The sequence below is a fragment of the Pipra filicauda genome, unplaced genomic scaffold (assembly GCF_003945595.2).
Source record: "Pipra filicauda isolate LSUMZ 115617 unplaced genomic scaffold, ASM394559v2 scaffold294_size920599_pilon, whole genome shotgun sequence".
NCBI classification, from domain to species: Eukaryota; Metazoa; Chordata; class Aves; order Passeriformes; family Pipridae; genus Pipra; species Pipra filicauda.
In genome coordinates, this window is record NW_024104414.1 from 623,226 (window position 1) to 647,414 (window position 24,189).

General features: G+C 43.4%; 2 protein-coding genes across 9 annotated transcripts in view; both read right to left on the reverse strand.

Annotated features, from left to right (window-relative positions):
- Nucleotides 1–1,164: 1,164 nt before the first annotated feature.
- On the reverse strand, nucleotides 1,165–6,548 carry USE1 (unconventional SNARE in the ER 1). The gene is made up of 8 exons (XM_027715418.2): nucleotides 6,302–6,548; nucleotides 6,110–6,159; nucleotides 5,459–5,537; nucleotides 4,834–4,986; nucleotides 4,584–4,602; nucleotides 3,838–3,868; nucleotides 3,436–3,598; nucleotides 1,165–3,206 (listed from the first exon to the last, which is right to left on the reverse strand). The coding sequence occupies exons 1-8, from the start codon at nucleotides 6,401–6,403 to the stop codon at nucleotides 3,024–3,026; spliced, it is 780 nt and encodes a 259-aa protein (XP_027571219.1). The 5' UTR covers nucleotides 6,404–6,548; the 3' UTR covers nucleotides 1,165–3,023.
- A 372-nt stretch (nucleotides 6,549–6,920) lies between these two features.
- The window catches only part of MYO9B (myosin IXB), a 42,951-nt gene continuing 25,682 nt past the window's right edge, over nucleotides 6,921–24,189 (reverse strand). For 2 of the 8 annotated variants that reach the window (XM_027715414.2, XM_027715413.2), the window contains 26 exons: nucleotides 22,609–22,648; nucleotides 21,948–22,070; nucleotides 21,417–21,497; nucleotides 21,178–21,288; nucleotides 20,566–20,688; nucleotides 19,956–20,105; nucleotides 19,685–19,851; nucleotides 17,906–19,174; nucleotides 17,312–17,378; nucleotides 16,808–16,938; nucleotides 16,006–16,163; nucleotides 15,704–15,882; nucleotides 15,154–15,252; nucleotides 14,470–14,646; nucleotides 13,954–13,995; nucleotides 13,306–13,417; nucleotides 13,048–13,118; nucleotides 12,403–12,595; nucleotides 11,975–12,103; nucleotides 11,271–11,376; nucleotides 10,473–10,604; nucleotides 9,433–9,556; nucleotides 8,926–8,973; nucleotides 8,301–8,440; nucleotides 7,956–8,083; nucleotides 6,921–7,817 (listed from right to left, as the gene is read on the reverse strand). In XM_027715414.2, coding sequence (XP_027571215.2) covers nucleotides 7,381–7,817; nucleotides 7,956–8,083; nucleotides 8,301–8,440; nucleotides 8,926–8,973; nucleotides 9,433–9,556; nucleotides 10,473–10,604; nucleotides 11,271–11,376; nucleotides 11,975–12,103; nucleotides 12,403–12,595; nucleotides 13,048–13,118; nucleotides 13,306–13,417; nucleotides 13,954–13,995; nucleotides 14,470–14,646; nucleotides 15,154–15,252; nucleotides 15,704–15,882; nucleotides 16,006–16,163; nucleotides 16,808–16,938; nucleotides 17,312–17,378; nucleotides 17,906–19,174; nucleotides 19,685–19,851; nucleotides 19,956–20,105; nucleotides 20,566–20,688; nucleotides 21,178–21,288; nucleotides 21,417–21,497; nucleotides 21,948–22,070; nucleotides 22,609–22,648 — 4,537 coding nt within the window. In that variant the 3' untranslated portion in view covers nucleotides 6,921–7,380. Of the gene's footprint in view, nucleotides 7,818–7,943; nucleotides 8,084–8,300; nucleotides 8,441–8,925; nucleotides 8,974–9,432; nucleotides 9,557–9,879; nucleotides 10,032–10,472; nucleotides 10,605–11,261; nucleotides 11,377–11,974; nucleotides 12,104–12,402; nucleotides 12,596–13,047; nucleotides 13,119–13,305; nucleotides 13,418–13,953; nucleotides 13,996–14,469; nucleotides 14,647–15,153; nucleotides 15,253–15,703; nucleotides 15,883–16,005; nucleotides 16,164–16,807; nucleotides 16,939–17,311; nucleotides 17,379–17,905; nucleotides 19,175–19,684; nucleotides 19,852–19,955; nucleotides 20,106–20,565; nucleotides 20,689–21,177; nucleotides 21,289–21,416; nucleotides 21,498–21,947; nucleotides 22,071–22,608; nucleotides 22,649–23,733; nucleotides 23,845–24,189 lie in introns of those variants that run through there. The other 6 variants (XM_027715412.2, XM_027715417.2, XM_027715416.2 and 3 more) reach the window with 6 other exon arrangements.

The window sequence follows — 24,189 nt, forward strand, 5'->3', positions numbered from 1 at the left end:
TTGAGAAAGCTGCCCACAGCCTCTCAAGTCTGGTGCACAGAAACTGCAAAGTAAACCCCAGGGAACACGTGCCCAAATCAAGTTGGGACTGCCCAGCCACAGGAGCCTTCATATCCAGCGTTCTGCTCCTGCCATTCCAGCCTATCACCTGTACACAATCCTTCCAGAACATCCAATCTGGCTGGGACTGAGGATACTGCTTAAACACTGAGCATTGTAACACACAGTCTCTGCCACGAAGGATGTTTGCCAGAAAAGCTTAGACTGACCCAGAGTTACTGCTGCTGCCAGACTCTGAATCAGTGCATTCACCGGCCTGATGTGACCTAAACCTCCAAAAGATTTTTAATTTCATTTTCCTTGTTGTCTCAAAGTAGGTAGTCTGCCAAGAAGCTAAGCAGGGCCCAGCCCTGTGCCTGATAAACATCTCTCCATCTGGATTTCCCAAGCTTTTGGGAAAGTTGGGCAACTCTCACAGAGAGTGATTTCTATATATAACATTATTCTGTGGAGAGCAGCACATCAGAGCCCCGTGCCATGGAATGGAGCTGGAGCAGCAGAGCGTCCACCACCCCCCATAGGTTAGTCAAAAATAAAAGCTGTCATTCATCTGGGAAATGTCACAAAGCCTTGAGTCATTGTTTATTCTAAATACTACCGGCACCCATCTTCAAAGTGGTGTTGAATTACTGTAATTGCTAAATGAACTCGAGAGAAGCCAAGACAACGACCCCGTGTGCAGGGATCACCGGCTGCTGAGACAAGGGATCCGTTGGGATTGGGGCAGAAGGGAACATTCTTCCATCCAGGCAGAGAACCCCCAGGAAGCAGAGGCTCAGTGCTTAACGGCCACTCGAGATAACAAAAGGTGTTATTAGTTACAGGGTTCAATCCTGGCAGTTCATCCTTCAAAATAACAAACACCCATGAAGCCTTAACGGTCAAAAGTTAAAATAGTTTCTGAACTCACTCTGTGCAGGCTTCTTTGTAAAGCAGCTCCTATGACTTGGAGGGGTGGATGTTTTCTTGGGGACAAGCTGTTACTGATAGCTCCCTTTCAGATCTTTCCAACTGAGCTCCTAATTTCTAAGTGCCAAAAATTACAGGCAACACATGGCTGATGACAATTCAGCTTTAAACTTGTCTGCAATGATGCACCAAATCTTTTGCAAGCTAGAAAAAAAAATTTATTTCAAGTAATAAAGAGGAAAATGTTATAGACTGTGAAGCATTAATGTTGCATCCCAAAAAATCTCACACACAAAAAACATTCCAGCACCACATTCAGCCTCTAAGAGAAGAGCTCGGCCCTGAAATGCCTGCAGGGAAAGTAGTAAACAATTAGAAATGAAAAATAATTTGATGACACAGCATTGACTAACAAAGCACAGTGAAATGTCAAACGTTACAGTGGAAGAAAACAACTGGGAAAAGTAGGAATGTCCATAAATTGGTTGTTACAACTATAAATCTCTATAATAAAGTTCGAGGTAAGTAATGAATTTGCTTGAAGGGGAGCGTATCACACAGATTTCTGAGTAGTTGGACATAAAAAGCTGTACTTCATATTATATTTATTAATTTGATTCTGTAAGTGAATGGTGCAGTAAATACCAAACATCCTGTTAAATGAACTGAAATACTTTTATGTAAAAAGTGTTAACTTTCCTCATTACCACAGCTGGGTTTCGACAGGACAGAGCACAGCTCCGACACACAGCCTGGTGCTTTGGGATGCGTTCAAAGCAAAGCCAGATTTTCGTAAGAACCAACAAACAGCTCTTTCCCTACCTTTTCCTGGCCTGGGGCTGCTGGGATCACCAGCCAGGCCTGGAACACCCCATCTGGTGGTTCCTAACAGCAACAGAAATGGCCAAAGCACACCCGGGGTCACCTGGTGCCCTCCCCTCTTCCCTTAAACACACCTCACTCCTGAACACCGACCCTTCCCAGAAGGGGACTCCGTGAACACCAGCACAGCTGCAGAAGGGTTTGCTTTCCGCTTACCGCAAGCGCCTACAAAGACTCTTACACTGTCACATAAACCTTGCTGTACTGCAAGCTCTAAGTTTTTCTAGCAATACCAGTGTTTTAAAAATATTAATTCTAGTTTATCTGTTTTACTGTAGTGAACCCTTAAGAAGACATTTGACAGGAACACTCTTGACCAGAATGATTTGTCTCAAAAAGGAAAGGCTGAGTATTTTTTTAATTATTACTTCCATCTTGAAGACACCACCTTCCTTACACCCTCATCTTAAAGTGAAAACATGTTTGCACAGGTGAGGTCTGTGCCACCTGGGGTTCTGTGTTTACAGTTCTGTGGTGCAAGGTCAAGGTGTTTTCTTCCTGCAACGGCGTCCACATAACAATGAGAAGTGAGAACATTTGCACATACAAAAGGGAAGCAAACATTGCAACAGCCAGCAACTCCAGACCTATAAGTCTAAACTGGAGAAGATTGTGAAGTCCTAAGTCCCAAATATCCATCTGGGAAAAAGGTGAGCCTGAAGTTACCTGTTGATAACTCTGAATCTGAGCCAGGCAAGCACCTCAATGGCAGAATTCTCTTCCTGCCCCTACAGTTCTGTATGTACAGAGCTGAAATTAAATATCCTGTTGGCAGCAAGTCCTAGGTCAGTACAGAAAAGCTGTGCAGAAAGAGCATAAGACTTCACCTGTTATTTATATTCATATTGACTAAACGCCTTTTAGGAGTCGTAACATTTACCACAACCACATTAAAAATGACTGTATGTGTCCATTAAAGACCTTGTCAGCAGCTCCGTGTAAACTCTCATCAGCAACAATAGTCACCAGGTAAGAAGTAGCCAAGTATCCAAGTGTGGAAAACCTTCCCCATGAAACCAAGCCTGCACAAGGAAGGAATGCAAGGGTAGGTAGGCCTTGGACAGCCTCTTTAAGGACATGACAAGTGGCAAAGACATTGACTGCTGACAGTTCTCACAACACCTGAGCTTTCCAGCTGCATTGCTGGCAGCTTTAAATGAAATAAAAAAGCATCATTTTAATTTGGGGAAAATCCTGATGAAGAGAATCATGCTGATGAATATAAAGCAAACTACAATTAACATTATCCACAGCAGCCAGTTGACCGATTTCTTCGCGTGCTGCTCCAGGCGGTCGGATTCATCCTTGAGCTTCTCAAAGTTCTGGTCTGCCATCCTGAGGGAATGGGACAGTGTCTGTGGAGCAAAGAGAGCAAACGGTGTCAGACTCAGAGCTGCATGTGCTGGCTGACATTTCCTCCAACAGAGGAAACATTCAACCACACACAGCAGCAGATAGGTATTGCCTCCAGTCTCCCCACTCTAATACCACCTGGAATCGAGTTATAAGTACAGAATTTCACTTATGAGCACTTTAACCTCCTGTGTTGGAAAGTTGAGGGGTTACAGCTTCAAGGTGTGCTACCTGGTTGTCCTGTTTGATCACGTTCTGTGCAGCCAGGGTGTTGTTTTTGAGGCTGCGAGCCAAGCTGAGCATTTCCTCAGCCAGCTTCTCCTGCATGTCCTGGTGGTGCTGCAGCACAGCATCCAGCTCCACTGCCGACTGCTTCTCGTCTGATTGGGGGCCTCTACAAGTGCACAAGGGGAAAAAAAGGGATTTGTACTTCCCTGCGGGTCAATCTCCCAAGGTTTCCTCAGATTCTGCAACTCTACGGTACAACAAGGCCAGTTGAATCAGTTGAAGTCATTACAGTTTGGTTTCTATCAGCCAACACTTCACCCAAATCAAAGTACATCTGAGATTTAAAGACCATTGGGAAAGTAGTTTCCAAAATGCTGAGCATTGGAATGAGAAATTTTAACTTACTTCCGCTTCCTTATGTTCAACTCCTCAGAATCTGGGAAAAATAAAAAAAAAACCAGTTTAATTTGTGCTTTAGCACCTTATAAATTCCCATGCAATCACAGGCTGAAAAAACAAGTCTGTAAGGGATTTTCAGCTGTCCAAATCCTACCTGGCCTCTGTCCCAAGGAATATGGATGTCAAATGCCTACCTACTTTCCGCAGGGAAAAGAGGACATGTAACATCAAAAGAGGGAAAAAAACCCCCAGATGAATCACATCCCTGAGGGCAGGGTTTGAGCCCTGTGTATCTTAAGTGTTTTTTCAGGACAGGTTAGATTGGCCCAGCTCCAGCCACTGTAACAGCAGCCATGGAAACTACAAATTAATTCCTCCCAGTTCCCTACATGAAAAACATGGCTGTGTATTCCAGAGCCTACTCCAAGAGCCCAAAATCACATGATTGGCTCAAAGCAGAAGGGAACAGGAGCAACAATAAAGGTAAATTGTCCTTGCTAATTCTGTAACTAGAATGTCTGTTTCTGTACAAATTCTACAAAAAGAGGTTCCTGCAAGTCCCTGCTACCATTGATAACACTTCCGCTTTCATCTGTTTTTCGTTTTGTGTGTTTTTAAAATCTATATTGAAAAAAGGTGAGCCACTAAATTAAAAAATACACTTTGGGCAATCTCTAATACCTGACCTTCCTCCTCCTTTCCCTGTAAGACTCAGGTTGACTAAAGTTAGAAAAGCAACACATCAAACTCACCATTGATAGCCAAAGGGTCCTGGGAGGCAGAAAGAAAACCATAACAGCAGATTACAAAGGGTCATTGGTAAGAGACAGCCCTGCAGGCCTGGTACAGTGCCTGTGTCCAGGATTCAGACCACCCAAACCGGAAAAAAGGTGACTCCCCACCCAGGCTGGGACACAGCTCAGGCACAGCCACCCAAGGCAGCTGAAGGCAAGGACAATCTGTAAAGTACCAGCAAAGCAGCAGCAGCAGCAGCAAACCTACTGTACCAAGCAGCTCACTCCTCATCTGGCCCGTGCAGCGAGCCTTGGTCTGCAGATGGACTGTTTTGGTCGCTGGGGTTCTCTCCCTGGCTGTTGTGGGGGTGCGCCCGGGGGCCAGGAACTGGTTTGCCAGAGCCTTCTCTGTTGATGAGGACTGTGAGTGGGAAGGAGCAGTGAAAAGTCACAGATATCACACTCTGCAGTGTGAGGCACCTCGGTGCGTGATCACCCTCATCCTTCAGCAGCACTGATTGTACCCCATGAGCTAAAATCCAGCTTAGTGGTACTTCCCAGCTCTCCAGGTGCACACGGCACTATCCAGAGAGGTGTCGAGGATGAAGGACAGTGCCTGCCCCTGCATCTCATAGCTAAGGAGTGAGAAGGCTGTAGGCAAGCTGTACTTTGCTTTTGAAAAGGAGGAAAGAAGATTCAGATTTCATGCAATACCTCCTTTTAACAAAACCTGGAGTCAATACGTTTATTCACAGTTTTACAAGGGCTGCCTAGTAAGACTTTAACAATTATTATTTTAAGATACAAGATAAAGGCCAACATAGGAACTATGCAATAAGATGAAATAAACACAGAACTCTGAAGTCTTTTCAAGCTGAACTAGTAGATCTTACCAATTTTTCAGCTTCTAGGAGTCCCTTTAGGAAGTCCACTTTGCGAGAGTATTCATTCAGCAGTTCTGGGGCTGGCTTGCTATTGGAGTTGAAAGATAACCAAGAAAACCAAAAGTTACTGGCATTTGCTACTGTTCAGGTGACTTTCCAAATAAAATAAGACAGAAAAAACCAACACGTGGTTCTTCAAAGAAGCGTCTTTAACAAATGTAGCCTCAGGATAGGAACACACTTGCAACCCCCTGCAAATCACCTTTTCCAAGACAAGGAGAGCTCAGAGCATAGGCATTTCCACAGGGAAGAATATACTGTGGTGTTTGTGGGCTATGGCAACTTACAGATAAGATTACTATTGAATCACAAAATCATTAAGGTTGGAAAAGACCTCCAAGATCATCAAGTCCAACCTTCGACTGAATCCCCCCCATTCCCACTAAACCACATTACAAAGTGCCACGTCTACTCTTTTTGAACACTTGAAAGGGATGGTGACCCCACCGCATCCCTCGGCGGCCCGTTCCAACGCTTAACCACTCTTTCAGTGAGTAATTTTTTCCTAATATCTAACCTGAACCTCGCCTGGCACAACTTGAAGCCGTTCCCTCTAAACCACAAAACCACAACGGGCACCCAGGGACTCAGAGCGCTCACCTCGACTGCTTCTTCAGCTCCCGCAGCATGTCCTCGAGAGCAGCCACATACTGAGGAGAAAAATAAGGCTTTAAGCGACAGCATTAAGGAGAAACACCCGGTGTGGCAGAGGCAGTGGGTTTAACACCACGGCGAGGGTTACAGAGGGGCCGCCCCGCGGTGCCGCGGGACGGAGGGGCCGGGTGGCCTCACCTTCTCCAGCCGCCACTCTTCGGGGTCCCGCCGCTCCGCCGCCAGCGCCTCGCACCGGCTCAGCAGTCGCATCAGGTTCAGCTCCAGCCGCGTCGCAGCCATGGCGGCACCGGATCCTCACTCAGGCGCCGCTCGCCATCTTGGGGCGGGGCGAGGGGCGGGAAGGGAAGTGCCGGGCGGGCGTTACCGCCCCGGTTTATTTAAAAAAACACCCCCAATCAACCCGAAACTACCCCTCAAAAGCAACCCCTGCGCAGGTGCACAGGGGCGGCTGCAGCTCGGGGCGTTGTGGTGGCTGAGCTGAGCTCTTCCCTCACCCCAACGTGGCGCAGCCCCGTGAGGGGCCGGGGCACAGAGGCGGCTTCAAAGCGATAATGAACGATGGCCCCTCGCCCTCAGGTGTGTCCCCGCACACAGGTGAGGGGTGGGGAGGATGAGGCAGCACCATGCTGGCTTGTGGTTCACTCCAAGAGCACCAAAACCCTCCCCGGTGCCACCAGAGCCTTGTTAGTGCTTCCCCCATGGAGAGCTTTCCCCATCCTTTATCAGTACTTCATAAAGGCAGCAACACCGATTAAAGGCTTCCCTCGGAGTGAACTGCTCATTAGACAGACACTGATAAACTAACACCTGTATTTTTTTAAAAGTGCAACGTTTTAATAAACTTCTTTATACATTTTGGTCTCAGTTAAGGCTATTACGTTAAACAGTTCTGTAAACCACACAGAAAATTGTCATAAAAAAAATTAAGGCAACACACATTGACCTAAACTCACTGTTGGTCCCATGAGAGTCCATTGTAAGACAAATGGAAAAAGGCACAGCAGCGGAACTGGGGGGGCTTGTTTCCTGTACACTCAACCCATATATTTTACTCAGCATTAAATTTTATTTTTTTTGCAAGGTTTTAATTTAAAGTGGAAAATATTTGCTTTAAACAACCTTGCCGAACCTTTACAGTACTGTACATTTCCAGGTTGCCTTCCTGGCAGCCACTTAAACACAAGTTTACAGCCTTCAAAGGGTTAAAGCCAAAAGCTGTGGTCAACTTCAAAAAAGGTCCAGAGAGCTGAAGTATTTCACTTCTCCATACAGGGAATGTGAGAATAAGGATCTGAGAACCTCCGTTTGACTTTTGCAGTTGGTTCATATTCATCCACGAGTTCCTGAGCGTGGGCCAGTGCAGACCCTTGTGCAATGTATACCGAGTAGATGCTGTCAGTCCGCCTTGCTGGCTGCTCCCTACGTCTCACCACCTGAGACTCCTTGTTAGCAGAAACCTGATCCTGGGATTCTGTACATTTGAACATCCCAGGAGGGAGTTTTATATTTGCTGTTGGCATCACTGGAGTTCGACGGGGCACTTTCATCTTGGACAGTGTTAGAGAGTATCTGCGCCTTGAAGCCAGGGATGCAGAGTAGGAATGTGAAGAGGTTTGTGGGAGAGAAGGCACTTTGCAAATGTCTTTGGCAGGCAGGCTGGAGCTCTGAGCACAGCAGTGTAATCCAATAATTGCTTTACAGAAACAAGACACTTAGAGACTGATAGCAGTAACTTGATACAAGCCACCATGAGCAGATAGCATCTGCTCACCTGGCTGTATGTAGCAGAAGATGGAGAATAAAAAAAAGCACACACTACCTTAATACTGACCTTCGGTATCCATCCGGCCTGTCCTATCCTCAAGCAGGCTCTCTGTGCTTGCCGACGTCTCCGAGTCCACGTTTTCCTCGTCGGAGCCCCGCTGGTCAAGCTCAGGTAACCGGTAAGTTATGTCCTCTCTGCATCAAACACAGGCTAGAACACTCAACCAAGACAACATCTCTAACACGAGCTCGTGTTCAGAGGCAAAGTATGTAGTCATTAAATATTAATTCTCGTGGTATTTTCTCTCAGCTAGTCCTTTGTATTTTCCCTTTCCCCTCTACAGAACAGAATTAGAACCTTTTGGACAAAAGGTATTCTGCTTTTATGCTACCCAGGTGAAGGGGGACTTACTTTTCTTCTTTTATTGACTGTATGCGATCGATGAGAATCTCCTTTTCCCGGTTATTGGCTTCAGAAACTTCTTCATCTTCATGCACCGAGTCCAGCTCTGAGGTGCCACTGTCATTTCCTTTGACCTGAGAGCTTTTACTCTGCAAGACAAATTCATGCGTAACACTTCTCAGTTACAAGCAGCTACACAAGTCTTGGTCTGCAAGTTTCAGAGTAGAAGACAAATGAGTAGGTCAAAGGAAAGGCTGAGGGAATTAATGAAGAGCTGTTAGTTATCCATACAAACATTTCAAAGAGAAAGAGAAAATCTCCTATTCACCTGGTTTCTGGGGCTTTGTTACCTTTTTTGATCTGTCAGCCTCAGCTTAGTTTTAGTAGTCACTTATAAGTAATATTATTAAATCCAATAAAAGTTACATACAGTGTCTATAAAATATCAGGTGAGGACAGAACAGGTCAGCAGCCCTGCATGCAGTCCGGGGGTGGGAAGTTGCACCAATACATGCAGTCTTGATTGTTTAAAACAGTGTTTAAAACAAAGTTACAGCATGTGTAATAAGTATTTTAGTCATGCAATAGTACCATAAGAAAAGCCCATGCACTACACCCAGGCAGTTGTACGTACCAGCTTCCCCTCGTAAGGGGAAGAGAACCCAAGTTTTACAGGCCAGAGCTAGAGAGAGATGGAGACCAAATTAAACTATATGCCGCTTCTGATCAGACACAATTTGGTTGGTTTTAATCAGTACAACAAAAACAAAGAATAAGTTTATTTGCCCTACTAGAACACAGCATATTTTTGCCCACCAGCCATCTCTGGAGTGAAGGAGCTCCTCTGCCATGTCAGAGACTCTGTTAGTTCTACTGATGGAATTATATGGGAATAGATTTTGATCACTGCAAGAGCAGATCCCCACACCTCCGCACCCTTCATTTATCAGGCTCCAGTCCAGCTGTATATTTAGCTCCTACCTACAGCTCCTTGGGCAAGTCCTACTTTGGGCAAGTCCAAATCCCTTTTCTTCTTATCTTGCAACTGATTTTTGACTTACTGAATGAGATGGACAGGATAAATAAGTAGTACTTCATTTCCCAAAATCTGGTGGGATGATGGGTTTATTTCAATACTTACTGTATTCTGCCGGAGCAACGAGAGCCGTCGGAAAGCAATGCTCTCTGCTGCTTCCAGCTGATTGATCTCATCCATTTTTATCTTGTACTTCCTTATCTGTTCCTTTATGAGCATCTCTACACACCTGGGAAAAAGGGCAAGAGCATATTGAGCAGCCTCATACCATAAAAGCTCTGGAACAACCATGGTGGGATGAGATGCCTCTCTTGGCCTGGGGGTGTTTATCACACACAAAGTGTCCCAACACATCCCCTACAGGTGGCACTGCAGGGTGACAGGGTGGAGAGTCCAACACAGCAAGCAGAACAGGACAGGTAATGGTTAAATGTAATGGCATATGTTCCTTCTGGGACAACCAGAGCCTCCTACGCTGACTGTACACAATGGTGAGCAGACAGACATTACCAGGGCTGCCAACAAGCTTCTGCTGCTTCTACCTGTCTTCCCTGTGCTGGCACAGAATGAATCTGCAACTGCCCTTTTCCACCTCCTTTTCCACCTCTGTGGTCAGCAAAAAGTTACAAAAAGCTGTCATTTTTCAAACTCTGTTTCCACTGGAGGCAGATGCACAGCGAGGGGCACTCAGAGAGCCAGAGCTGCTGGAGGGTGAGAACAGAGAGGATCAAGGACAGAACCTTCCCCAGTTCAAGGAACAACACAGAAGAAATTATCAGGGAGTTTCATGTATACAGGAGGCAGCTTAACTCTATCATACTGTTTATTATGGCTCGTATCTCAGCAAAACAGATGACTGATGTACAATCCACCCAAAAGATTATCTTGAGGTAAAACACAAACCTGATATTTAAGACTTCTAAGTCATCCTACTTGATGCTTTGTGAACTGGAGACAGGTGGAAGGTCTGAGAGGGGCATATAAATTGGCAGCACCGGCAGAGCCAGGATTCAGCAACTCTTAACCCTCAGTTTCTCAGCTTGATAGGAACAAGGTCATAACAAATGCAGGCAGTGGTCCTGGCCTTCCATCCCACTCTAAAGTACTTTTTTTGAGAAAGTACTTTTCAGACTGCTAAAACTCACATGGTTGTTTTTGAAACGTCCTTCATGCTGGTTAAGGGGTCAGAGGTATCTGGACAGCGCAGGAGGCATGGAGCAAACACAATGGCCAAGGCATTGGGTGACATACGGTTGACATCTTCTATCAAAGCCACTCTGAAATCGAACATTCAGGAAAAGAGATTTTAAGCAAACCTTGCTAGAATGCAAGCAACCTGATCGCACCTTGCCAGAGTTCCCAAATAACACACAAGGAGGCCTCTCAGGCACTCAGTGCATATAGCAGTTCAAAAAAAAACATTAAAATTATTTCACACAAGTAGACAAAATTTTGTGCATCAGAAAAAGGACCAGGGAGTCACCCAGGTTAAACTAGTCTGGTAGCCTCCCAAAGTATGTCTGGTGATTCAGTGTTTCATCTCCAAGAACCATGTTCAGAGGGCACTTGGAAAATCCTCAAGTTCCTTAGATAAGAGCAGCCTCTTTTCCAGCACCATTAATCCCTGCTCCTAAGACTCACGTACGTTCATCCTTCATTACGTACTATCTGTATAAATCCTGGTGTTCAGATGATTCACCAAGACTGTGAGATCTACCTTATCTTCAAAGTTGTTCTTACCCGATTTGATCCAAACACACGAGGTTGTAGAAGTCACCCCGTATCTGTTCTCAAGCACAACTATCAACTTCAATTCTTTCATGTCTAAACCAGCAGCACAAGTCCTACACTAACACTTAAGGAGTTTAAGACTTTAAAAAGCTTCCAAGAAGCACTTAAGAGTCACACAGTTTCTCTACAAATGAAGTAATTACACTCATTACTTGACAAGATGGAAAATGAGTCGCTCCAGGGTATTATGATTTGCCTGTGGGAGCTGTTCCAGGACAGTGTAAATGGCACAGAGTTGCTCCTGTTTTTCTGGTAGTTCTGCACAAAGGGAGAAAGCACAAGGTGATAAATGCTCTGCGCAAGGCTAGTGGAAAGCTAAAATTTGCAAATTCTTAGAAGTCTCACTGTCATTTCATTCACCAACTGTTATAATTGAATGTTAAAGCATCCCTCATGGCACTGCAATTGTCCTGCATTTTCAAATGCTGCTGCTGTTAAACATCAAGTTTACTGATCAAGACCTACAACAATATTTAGGATGCCTTAATCCCACTGAAGTTAAAAGAATTTAAGGATTTGGGATATTTGGATATTAAGATCTGGTTTAGACCATCAAAGAGGAAAAAACACGCATGAAAGGCAACTTATTTACAATCTCACTGTTTACAGAAAGATCAGCTGTATAGTGATATTACACTACAATCCCTCCCCCCCCAAAAAAAGGGAATCTCGAAGCAAGATGAAGTAAGCTAGAGGAGAAATTCCCTGAAAAGTGTTTTATGTAAAATGTCTAAAATCTTTGCCATAACTGCACTGGAAGAAGCTGTTTATCCAGCATGAGCATCTTAAGAGTTTCTTCTCCCAAGAGCATAATGAGTTAAAGAAGAAATGTTTATAAAATTACTTTAAAACCTACCTACAGCTCGGAGGAAATCATTGTACTGTGCTGATGTCATCAGTGGGTCTGGCAGCTCCCGCAGCCACTGCTTAAGGATCCCCGTGATGGTGTGAATAGGGTAATTCTCCAGCTTCACTGAGTTTGGATCTGAAAAGGAATGTTTTACTTAGAGCAATTCATTCCTCCTCACAATTCAACTCTCCCATTCACAGAATCCGAGTGGCAATTCAGAAGAAAAGAAAAAAAAAAAACAACAAACCAACAAAAGATAGTAATTTAGAGGTACTAAGCAGCTTCTGGCAGCCAACAAAAATACTACAGCCTGCATGGTCACCAAAAAGCTGTTTTTAAAACACCAGAACGTGCCAGATACTTTCAGATAGAAGAGAATTGCAGGGAAAGCTGATATCACAAGGAAGTCCAAAGGGTGGACAAGAGTGCCTGACCTGCTTGCAGCAACTGTTTGAGCTCCTTCATCCGATTTGCTGACCCTGATTTCCTGTAGATCCCCTCCGTGTAGAGCCCGTGCATCTCCACGTATTCTAGCAACTTCTCCATGACAACAGGGACCGAGTTCCTCTCGCTGGTCAGGGAACTCACACTCACTCCGAAGTGTCGTGGTTCTGCATCCTGCTCATTCTGGAACAGATACAGGCCAAGTACTGTGAATCCTGTTCCCAAGCTAGGAAATTCCACTCTTTCATGCTACAATTATCTTATGCTTCCAGAAACTAAAGCTGAGTGTTTTATTCTAGCTTGCTACACGCAAGGCATAAGGCAGATTTCCTGAGCTGCAGCAATAAAGAACGCTTATGGTTCACACTGAAGGATTTCTTTATCAGTTTGTCCAACACTGCACACACACTCTGAAAGAAGAGTTCCCAAATTAGCTCAAGCATCACCTCTTAGAAGAATGTTCTGCCTCTGCACATGCAGAGCTGCACCTGACTATATGCAGAGAAGGGAAGTGTTTAGGCAATTTTTATTCAGTGCCTGGACATCCACTGTTCCTTTGCTGAGAAACAAAGGCAGCGTTTTGCATGCAAAACTTATGGTACCACAGAACCCCATGCCCGATCCACAGGCCTTACCTTTTTCCCACAGGAGGTACAGCTGCTCTGGATTTTGGACATGCACTTCTTGTGACAAGTCAACTTGCAAACTAGAGAGAAAGAAGCAACTGTTACAAGCATCCAAATCACATTAAAAACCACATTAGCACCTTGTTTTATTCACTGCCTATATAAACCACATGTACTGTTCACTAAGGCCCATCTGCAGCAGCCAAAGTTACAAGCAGTTTGCACATATGGTAACCTAAGCAGGAAGGCTGAGGGGTGTTTACTCACCACTGCACAGACAGGCTTTTTCCATGGGCCAGATGTAGGATGAGCAGTGCTCACACGACTGCCGGATGCTCACTTGGTAGTTTGTGAACACATGACCATTGTGTTCTTCAATCTGGTGGGAGACAGAAAGGAATTAGTGAATTTTTTTGCCTTTTAAAAATTATTATTATTTTTAATAAAACCATTTACCCTGTATCAGATTTTCCACTTTATTTTACAATTACAACTGAAGGCTTTGAACTTGAAACCAAATTTTGCCCTATCTTAAGGCAGTTGGGTTTGCTGGATCATTTCATAATTGGCTTGCTGCCTTAAAGTTCATCAGTGCAATACATGAGCTCTGGTTTGTTGTTACTATTCAATAGCTGTTTTCCTTTAAATAGTCCGTTATTGAGAAAGCCGTTGGCTTCTAAAAGGTGCTATGGACAAGCAAGAAAATATTTGAGTACCACCTATCACTGCATAAAAGCAAGATTTCTGATTTATGAAGAACAGTTTTATATCATGTCACATCTTCATAAGAGGTAAGTGAATTAGTATGCAAAATAAAACAGAATATCAGTACAAAAATCAAACTCTTCCAAGGGTGCTTAGTGTTCTGTGAGTGCACCTGAGGACTTGGACTATTGCAAAAGAAAAAGTACTCACTGCACGATCTTGTTTTCGTTTCTTCTTCTGGGCTTTGGTTTGCTGCAGCAGGATACAAAACCGCTGTTAGTCTTTGAAATTCAGATATTCCATTCCCTTTTTTTGCTATTCAGTTTCCCAGGCTCTACTTCACCTCCAGACATTTGAGACACTATCCTGCAGCTTCAGCTTGGGTTGTCTGACCTCACACTACCAACTTCCTAAAAACCAGCTGAGCTCACTGCCTGATGACAAAGCAATTCCAGCTCTCAAACCTCCAGAGAACTCCTGTGTTTTTATCAAAGAAAATGCACAAACACTTACTCTTAACATCTTCAGAATCTGAAAGTTAAAAGATTAACAATTCCAAAAAGGTGAATCAGCAAATCAGAATTTGCTACACACATAATGTGTGTACGGCAAGTGTTTGCCAAGTAACAAAGAATGCTCTGGAAAAGGTTTCTAAGGTAATTATTATGCTGAGACAGTAACAGTGTTTCATCATCCCATAAGCCAGTAACAGAATAACTTTTATACCTTGGGCTGCTCAGATTCCTCTTTTTTTGTATATCCTCTTATGAATTCATCCAGAAGGGATTGAAAGAGATTCAAAACCAGCTTGACTTCTTTCTCTTCTCTTTTTTGGGCCAGATTTGTAACCAGAAGCTGGTAATTTTCCACCAGATCTTTGTAGCCAACATGGATTTGTCCATTCTAGAGAAGGGTAAAATACTTGTAAGACAGTTTTTTTGGATAGTGTTGAGGCAATTTCATATTTTCATGTGTTTAAGTTCAGAGGTGAGAAAGCACAGCCATGATCAAAGTCAAAGATAACAGCCCATGACAGAAACAAGGTCACAGACTTGTCTACTGCACTGTCCAACAGCACTTGGCTGAGACAAGGCAGTGTCAGAAGGACACTGGAAAAGCTGTTGGCACCTCTCATTGGTGTCTAAACACAGCCACATTAAGAGGCTGAAGACAGCAAAATCCATCCATTTCTAAAAATAAATTTATGGCTGAGTGAATGTGAAAAGGGAAACAAAGAAATCTGCTTAAGATTACAGCAGAACTGTAAAATGAGTCTAACATTCAGCTTTGAACTTTACACTAAGAATTGCTGAACTGCTTTGTTAAAGAGCTGCAGGCCAAGCCGTTAACGTGCACACTCAACTCATTTATTGCCTGCCAACTTTCCTTTGCTGAGACTTAACTACTTACAGGAGCAGAGTACATGGTCTTGATGTTTCCTCTAAACTTCTCTGTAGCTTCAAAAAACAAACACTCAACACCAGACTTCCGGGAGCGTAAGTCATTGATCTAGAAGACAAATAAACCTGCATCAGATGTCATTAAAACAAGAACACCCCACCGGAGTTGAGCTTCCATTCCAATTATTTAAAACAATGTTTCTTAATACAACTGTGCTGATGATACAAAACAGGAGAGTCGGGTAGTTCAGCTCTAGAGAAATATTTCCTTACAACTCATGCTTTTTTTTTTTTAATACAACTTTTGCTGCCCACTCATTTGTAAACAAATGAAGAACTAACATGAATGGCCTGAGTATTTAATGCAATATAATGCATTCAGAGACTTCAAGAACGGAATAGGAAGGGCCCTAATACAGACTTGACTCAGTCAAGACATCCAATCAATTCCACTTTGCTTTTAATTATAACAAAAATTTGCAGCTAGAAAAGTAGGCTCTAAAATTCCACAAAACCAGTGAACATAGATTTGAATTTTATCACAGTTGAGAGCCTCTTACCTTGTTGAGGAGGAACTCATCCAGGTGTTTCAGCTCATTGGCATTTGCAATCTCGCGGACCATGGACGCTCGCCAGTTCTGGGACACGCTCGAGATCTTGCTGATCTTTATGGTCCTGTTCTTCTTTGCTTTGCTGATCTCCTTCACTGCCTGGGGGCGGCCTGGCTGCCCAGAAGAAGCTGGGAAAGAAATCAATTTGCACATTAAATCAGGGTGAATTCTGCAGTTTGTTTCCTCTATAGCCATGCAAAACCTCACAGAAAAGACATCAGCATGCTAAGGGTTAAATCACACAAACTCACCTTCTGAAACTTTCTGAGTTCCTCCTGTGTCTGTAAAGAGGACACAAGATACAAGGGAGAGGCCATCTCCTTCCTCAATCATATCAGAGCTCTCCTTTGGAATTTTCTTGTCTGGCTTTTTCCCCAAAAGTCTACGCAAAGGACTTTTAAAAGCAGACCTGAACACAAAAGCAGATACAAGTGTGTCCCATTAGAAATGGAAGCTGGTTCTGCTACAAGAACAGGCTCATAACAGTTACACACAACAGGATTAACCTGTATTAGGAACATTTTAGGTCCAACCTGCAGGAAAAATGAGCAGCACAAAAAAAGAAAGACAATGTGAAAGCACACTCGGACTTTCTGATATTTACTAGATTAGAGCAGAATTTTCAGCACACACAGAGACAACACATCCCATATCCAGAACACTGTTTCTGGCTCAGGAAGTCTCTGAGCTGCAGAGTGTCACAAACTGGAGGAGGAGGCCAGGGAAGTGGCATGACATGCTTGCTGGGTTCTTCAGCTTTTCTCTTGGGGTCTCCCTACAAGAGCCTTTGATCTGAGCTGTAAATTGGTTCTTATTTTAAAAAGAATCAGTTCAAAGACAAGTGTTATGCAAGAAGCAGAGAAGCTGTTCCCCAGCAGGGTCAGATATCAGGCCCACTGCAACATGAAGCAGTAACAGTCACTCCGGTAGCTGATGCCAACACGTGTCTCTCCACAACTGCAGTCTCAAGATGCCCAATTCAAGCACAAGTGGAAGATATCCTTTTTTTCCCCATTTTCTCAAACACAGGCCAGTCACACACACAGCACATACTTGGCATCTCCCTGCTGACTCGCTGGTTGCACAGGAACAGCCGTGTCCAAGGTAGGTAAGCGGTCACTGGGCTTCTTCTGCACAGGGTATTTCTTGGTGCCTTTTTCTTCTTCTATCACATCTGGTGACTGCTACAGTAGAGAGGAGGCATCAAAAACTACATTGTGAGTGAAATAGATTGTCTAAATGATTTTAAAAAATAGAATGGTAAAAAAACTTTGCTTCATCAACACAAAACACTTTAGCTAAAAACATTAGCATATTAGTATAAGATCCAAGTATATTTAATGCTTTAACCACAGATCCATTTATTTAAAATTAAGTTTTCAAACTCTTGTATAATATTTGCTAAAGATTTTTTTACATGGATATCAAACCAAAAAAAAAAAAAAAAATTCAACCTGAAGGAACACAGGCACACAGAATACTACAGAATTGTTTACAAATCTTTAATATTTATAAGCAAGGATAATTAGGTATAAATATGCACAATAGCATCAGTACCTGATTCATGGCAACAGTCTGGGCCAGTGTTGAGAGATCACTTAATGAAGCTGAACTCCCCTTCTTCCTGCAATGTTACAGGATAAGTTTCCGAATATATATTTTAATTAAGTCTGTAGCCCCTTAATATTTAACAACTTTTAAATAACATACATATCGATGTTATATCTGAGACAGAATCTTGATCAGCTCTTGCAACTCACTTTTAAATGCAAAATTTACTGGACAAGTGAAAAAAGATGGGAATGTCAGATTTCCTGCCATATCAGAGGGATGATGGTTGCAAACTGCAGCTCACTAAAATTTTGTTTTCAGTGGATAAAAGACACATGAAAATACACTCCAGACTCTACTTCATCTAAAGCCCTGACTCTCCATTTTAATTCAGCCAGGCAGGCTTTGTATCTTTTGTGAGCTTCTGAAAACATTGTGCCCATACAGATTCCCTGCAGGACTAGGAGCCAAGGAAAAGCAGTTGTTCATAGCTCCATTTGCTCCCATAATATGGCCAGGCTCCCAGGAATTCTCCATCTATGTTTAAACATTCCAGATACCTGTTTTCTGTAAAGTAAATAAAAAGGAAGCTGCCCTTACTCCAGTTGATCCTGAGGAGACTTATCCACACGTGTCCTTCCATCCAAGGATTGACTCAGCACATCATTCTGACCAGCATCAGACTGTCTCTTGCCTTTCCACTTCTCCCTCTTGTACTTCAGCTTCTCTGGGTCATCCACATATCTCTGGATTGCAGAAGAAGTGGGACTATCCAGGTCTTTGGTTGCCCTCTGACCAAGACGTTTGTTTTTATCTGCCCAGGGGTCAGATGGACTCCGAAAGCTCCCAGTAGCTGACAACATGTTGTGAAGATTCAGTGCAAGATTTGTGGGCCTTTCAGGGCAGGTAAAGCTTTGGCTGCCTTTTATTTGGTTACTCTGATTCCCTTGTGTTTTTGTTCTATCAGCTGCCACATCACCCTCTTCTGATACCGGTGGTTGCTCAGGAACAGAACCACTTTCCTTTATCTCACTTGATGGTGGCGTGTCTGGAAGGGCTTTTTCTTCACTTGGACTTTTCTCTTCCTCACTGCTTCCCTGAGGGACAGTATAATCTTGTGCTGTGGATTTCTCTGGCACTGGAACAGTTTCCAGGGCCTCTTCAGAAGGGGTTTGTTCCTCAAGGCACAGCGAAGATGGTCCTTCGAAGGACAACAGGACGTGCTTGTTCTGCAAGTCGTTGTGTTCCAGCCCCCTCTGCCGACGAGATTCCCTCTTCTCCCGGCTGGTGGTTACTTTCTCCGAGCCCTCTGTCGTGTTCTTCTGGGGTAATGTGGCTATCTCAGATGAGCTCAGGTTTTCAGATGAACCTAGGCTTTCAGCTTGTTCATTCTGAGCTCGATCTTCAGCTTGTTCATTCTGAGCTCGATCTTCAGCTTGTTCATTCTGAGCTCGATCTTCAGCTTGTTCATTCTGAGCTCGATCTTCAGCTTGTTCATTCTGAGCTCGATCTTCAGCTTGTTCATTCTGAGCTCGATCTTCAGCTTGTTCATTCTGAGCTCGATCTTCAGCTTGTTCATTCTGAGCTCGATCTTCAGCTTGTTCATTCTGAGCTCGATCTTCAGCTTGTTCATTCTGAGCTCGATCTTCAGCTTGTTCATTCTGAGCTCGATCTTCAGCTTGTTCATTCTGAGCTCGATCTTCATCCCCAGCAGCCTGATCCAGCTCTGTTTCATGTTTCACAGGTAGCTCATGTGTTGTTGGCTCACTCTGCTCATGCTTGCTCTTATCATCCTCTCTGTCTTCATCTTCCTGCATTTCTCTCTGCTTTTCTTCAGCTTTCTGCCTTTCTACAGCCATTTCCTGATATCTGTTAAGAATTTGTAAGATGAAAACACAAATATTTAATGCCCAGTGGTCAAAGAAAGTACCAACTGCTTAAATGCAGCCCAAATAGCAATACAAGCACAAAGTACAGCTACAGTCCCAGTGTGCCCGCTTGTCAGGACTGGCAGCATCAGTGCAGCTCAGCTCAGTAAAGCTCAAGTCCTGAGCACTTAACCAGCGTCCACACACCACTGGTCACTTGATACTGAAATATTACGTGGTAATAACTATCTTTAACTTCATAGAGTCCCAAAATGGTTTGGGTTGGAAGGGACCTTAAAGCCCATCCAGTGTCCATAGGCAGGGACACCTTCCACTAGCCCAGGTTGCTCCAAGCCCTGTCCAACCTGGCCTTGGACACTTCCAGGGATGGGGCAGCCACAGCTTCTCTGGGCAACAGTTTATTAAGTTGTTTATTCAGTCAAAACATCACACAAACTGAGCTTGGCAGGTGAAGCCGAGTAGCTGAGTCATATTGCTCCTCCTCCTTTACCTCTTACGTGTCAGGTGCCCTCTGACCAGGGCCTGCAGGAGACAAATCCTCCTCCTGTGCTGCAGGAAGTGTTTCCGCTCCCGGTACCGTCTCCAGGCTGCCTGGATCTCGATGGCAGCATTGCTCCTCTGCAGGGCCATCCTGATACAGCGGGAACGCCAGCAGGCCTGGAAGGGATATTTCTGAAGTAAGAAAGAGAGGGCTTCTTCAAGGTGGGGAGCGTTACATAACAGTTTGTTGGGAAAACAAGGTTGGCAATTCTTACAGATACCTGTAAAACAATGGCCGCCTGCCGTGTCCTGAGAAAGCGCCTCCTTTCCAAAACCATCCTGAGCCAGCTCTGGAGAAGAATGATTTTCCTGATCACTTCTTTGTGTAGTGTATCCTGTAGTATCTGCCTTTCAGCCTCTTTCATAAAAACCTGCCCAGTTAAAGAAAAGTTCATCAAAAAGCAGTTAACAGGAGCCTTTGAGCCCTCATTGGAGGTATAATGAGATAATGGTAATGCTTAGCACTGCACCAAACCTTACTGGCTGACAGCATGCCCAAAAAGTTAAAAGTCCTTTTAAATTTCAGAGTTTGCATTCTAAAACATAAAACTGTATTTACAGCCTTCAAATCACAGGTCCCTTCTAAAATGAAAACATCGACCTGTTTGACAAATGCCAATAGCACCATATAATACAGATTTGTACTGTGTCAAGAAAACAGGTTGGCATTAAAACCAAGGAGGCAACTGTAACATCTGTGTCAACATTTGCTAGTTAAAACAGCTCATTTTAGTACAAAATGCAGAGAAGAGTAACACCTGTAAAAGAACGGCACTGAATTTTGCAGTGTACATCAATGTTTCTTACTGCCTTACAGAAAGTTTCACAGACCTTGGTCTTCCCTATTTGATAGTAGCTTTCATTCAGTTTTAGTTTATTCAAATAAGCACAAATGTCTTCCTTAGAGGCTTTGGCATCTTTGGGCAGTAACACCTGAAATTGGTCTATGAATTCCTGCGAAAAGCAGAGACAGCAAGAGACCAAAGTTAGAAGACAATTCACAAGTTTAGAGTTTTAGCTTTAAAACATAAATCTGATTAAGACACTTATGCTACAGAAACCTGAAAATACTTCAAACAGAACTATTTTTCCTATTCTGTAAAATGCAGGCTTCAGTCCAGTTAATGGTAAAGATCACCTGTACGTGATCCCTAAAGCTACCGGATTGTTTTACAGAAAACTAACTCCCACATGGAAGCAGTACTGTGCAGCACTGACTGAATGCTTTCCTTCATGCAACAAGGAACAACTTACTGGCAGATGACTCGCAATAGTTCAACTACAACTTTTTACCACGCAGGCTCTCTCAAAACGACAACGCATTTTTACAGTTCACCCCAAGTCATGAGTTTCATATGAAGAGCCACAAAAGACTCTGAGGCAACATGTGCTTTTCCAAATAGAGCAGATATTTCTGAAGACACAATGCAGTTCCTTACATACCTGGAATGTGTATTTGGCACTGTAGCCAGACCTCCTGATCCTCACAGTTTCTAGCATTCCCGTGTACCGTAACTGCTGAAGCACCAAGTTTTCATCAAAAAGCATTTCTTTCTGAAAGACATCAGCAGACAACATGCAGTGAGCACCTGAAGAGTGACAGTGAACAAGTTGAAAGAGAGATATTACAAGGCTGGAGCCTTAGACCCTCAGCACCCAGCTCAGCTCCAGGGCAGCCTCACCTTCTCTGCGTTGGAGCGGATGCAGCGGATGAAGAAGGGCTCAGCTCTGCCCAGGGTCTCCAGTAACTTATTAAGTGAATTCTGAAATGAAACATTCAGAAATATTTTTCTTCTTCGGATATCAGCATTTTGAGTTGTGTTTGACTGCAGTGCAGCTTCTGCCTCAGGAATAAGATCTTTCAGGTCTCTTGGCTATATAAAATCCTTTTTCATCCAAGCAGAGGTTCTCCCACACTCCACGGCACATCCCTGTCTTTGCTTTTTACCTTTTCTCAAGAGAATTTAAAGCAGTGTTTGCTTATGCTGTAACAGTAGCACTAGATCTGCACACAAGGATGAGGCTGGTTGGCACAGAGAACTAACACATTTCACAGCATAAGGGGAGTCTTTAAATGCACTGACTTTAATCAAGTAATAACCCTACTTCAGACAAAACTCAAGAATAAAACCCGTTGTTTACCAAGCAAGACCAGCCTAGATTAGCCCGGGAGGGCCTGTTCCCTGAGGGTGCACCAGGGGTATGTCACCTACCTGGAACTGGGCACTTATGCTGGGGGGTTTCTTCTTCTTGTGCAAGTGCAAAAGGGACTTTGTGGTTCGGTCGTGCAGAGTCATGCTCACTATGAGCTTCAGCGATTTGGAATCCAGCAAGTTCTAGAAGAAATTTTTCATAATCAACAAAGTGCAGGTCTCAGTTAAAGGGGAAATACTTCTGTCTGCATCCAAACGAGTAAAAATGAAACCAGCTACCTAGAGTTCCACATTCAATGGCATGTTACATTTTGTAATTATTTCTATTTTGGACAAAAACACTCCTTAAGAGGGAAACTTTTCCACTGCCCCATCCCAAGAATATAAGGTAAACAAGAAGAATTACGTAATCACTGTGTTTGCCTTCCCTGATTTGAAGTGACTTTATGCATTTATGGCACCTCCAGTCTAACTAAACAGATGCTAGCTCACAATTTTTTCCTGTTTAACAATTCTTATAAAGGTGAACATTTATCTATTCTTAGCTTGTCAGAAGAGCATAAACAACACAACTTTCCTATCCTGTGAAACAATATTTTCTGCAGTGAGTTCTGGCAATCAAAATTAAGTTCACAGTGAAAAAAAAAAAAACAAACCAAAAAAAACAAACAAAAAAACAACAACCAAAAAAGAGAGATCTAAATTTTCTGAATAACCTTACCTTGGGAATGATCTGCTTCTGTTTGATACCTTTACTTTTCCTGTTAAAATAAATATAATTTAGGAAAGAAATACACATGATTTTTTGTTATTTCAGCAAGCCATAAGTTATATGAGATAAGATGAAGGACAGAAGAAAATGAGCACAAACAGCAGCAGGGTGTGTTCACGTGTGTCTCTCGCAAGTAATCAATGCAAGAAATGCAAACTGCTTTGCAACAAGAACGTCTTTTTATTAAATAAACTCTGTAGGTATTGGAAGCTTTCAAAAGTGAAAGATTTTCTCTGAAGTTAAAGCTGTTCCAAACTGCACTGTTTCAGAGACTGTTTCAGTGTGAGTTATTCTATTGAACTGTACAGTCACTGAACTCTTGTTTAATACTAAGGCACTACCAAATAAAAACATTTGACTCACAAGTTACTATTGCTTGCAGCAGAACCCCTGTGAAAGTACCTAACTACTCCCAGAAGGACAATGCATGTCCCAGCACCCCACCTGGGAATTCTGGAATGTCTGAGCTCATTCCCAGAACTGCCTGGAGCAGGATACACCTCAGGCACTGCTCCCATCCACACACAGAAGGTGAACAAGTAGAAGCCCTTAGAAACAGGCCTGCAGTTCACATCCTCCTGACTCCAAGCATGTGTGAGGCAGGTTCCAGCTCCGTGCCACCAAGTTCACTTATTATACATTTACTTACGTATTATGCAATTATACAGTTACTTATTATACAGTGGAGCCCAGATTCATTTTCTGACACAGGCACAGAATTGTACATGTAAATACTCTTAACCCAGGAATATATCCAGCCTCTGCATCCTGAATTTCAGGAAATCATTCCTTATACCTTGTGAGAGATCTCACTGTTGAATATTTTGCAACAACAAGCTCGTACTTGGGTTTAAAGCAAGCTTACGTGAGAAGCAGGCTTCACTTTCATCTAATGCAATGAAGCAACAAAGCGTTCCCTACAGGCTACTTTTCAGAAGAGATGTTTTATTCTTCATTGTCTTGCTTAGTTTTTTGCAGAAGACAAGCTTGAGACAGGTATCTTTTTTAGGGAGTGGAGTAACTGCTTGGTTCTTGTTGCATTTTCAAAGCAATCACCAAAGCACCAGAACTCACATGAAGTGGGAGTGGTGTTGAAGGTGGTTGAGTGACCGAAGCAGCTTGCAGGGATCCCCCCCCTGCCAGGGCAGTCCTTTAATACTGGCGATGATCTGCTCATGCATGTCTCTAAAATGGTCCACAGCAACACAAAGGTGGCAAACAGAGATACACAGCAATGAGGAGGGGGGGAAAACAGGAGTTAAAACCCCAAGAGATCCCATCATCAAGTATGCTCCAAACTGTGGCAGGTCGATCCCAGGCTACTTCTTCCTAAGCGTGAATGATTCTGATGTCAAGTCAGCACTTTCTACTCCATCAGTGCCCTAAAATTTAATTGCCAGGGTCTCATTCTAAACTTACTCTCTAATTCTACCTTTTAATGCAAATTCTTGAGCCATCAATTCAGAAAATGGAGAGAAATTCAGCAAAATGTACTTAACGGGCAGGGAACCCTTTTGTTTAGCCAAGTAG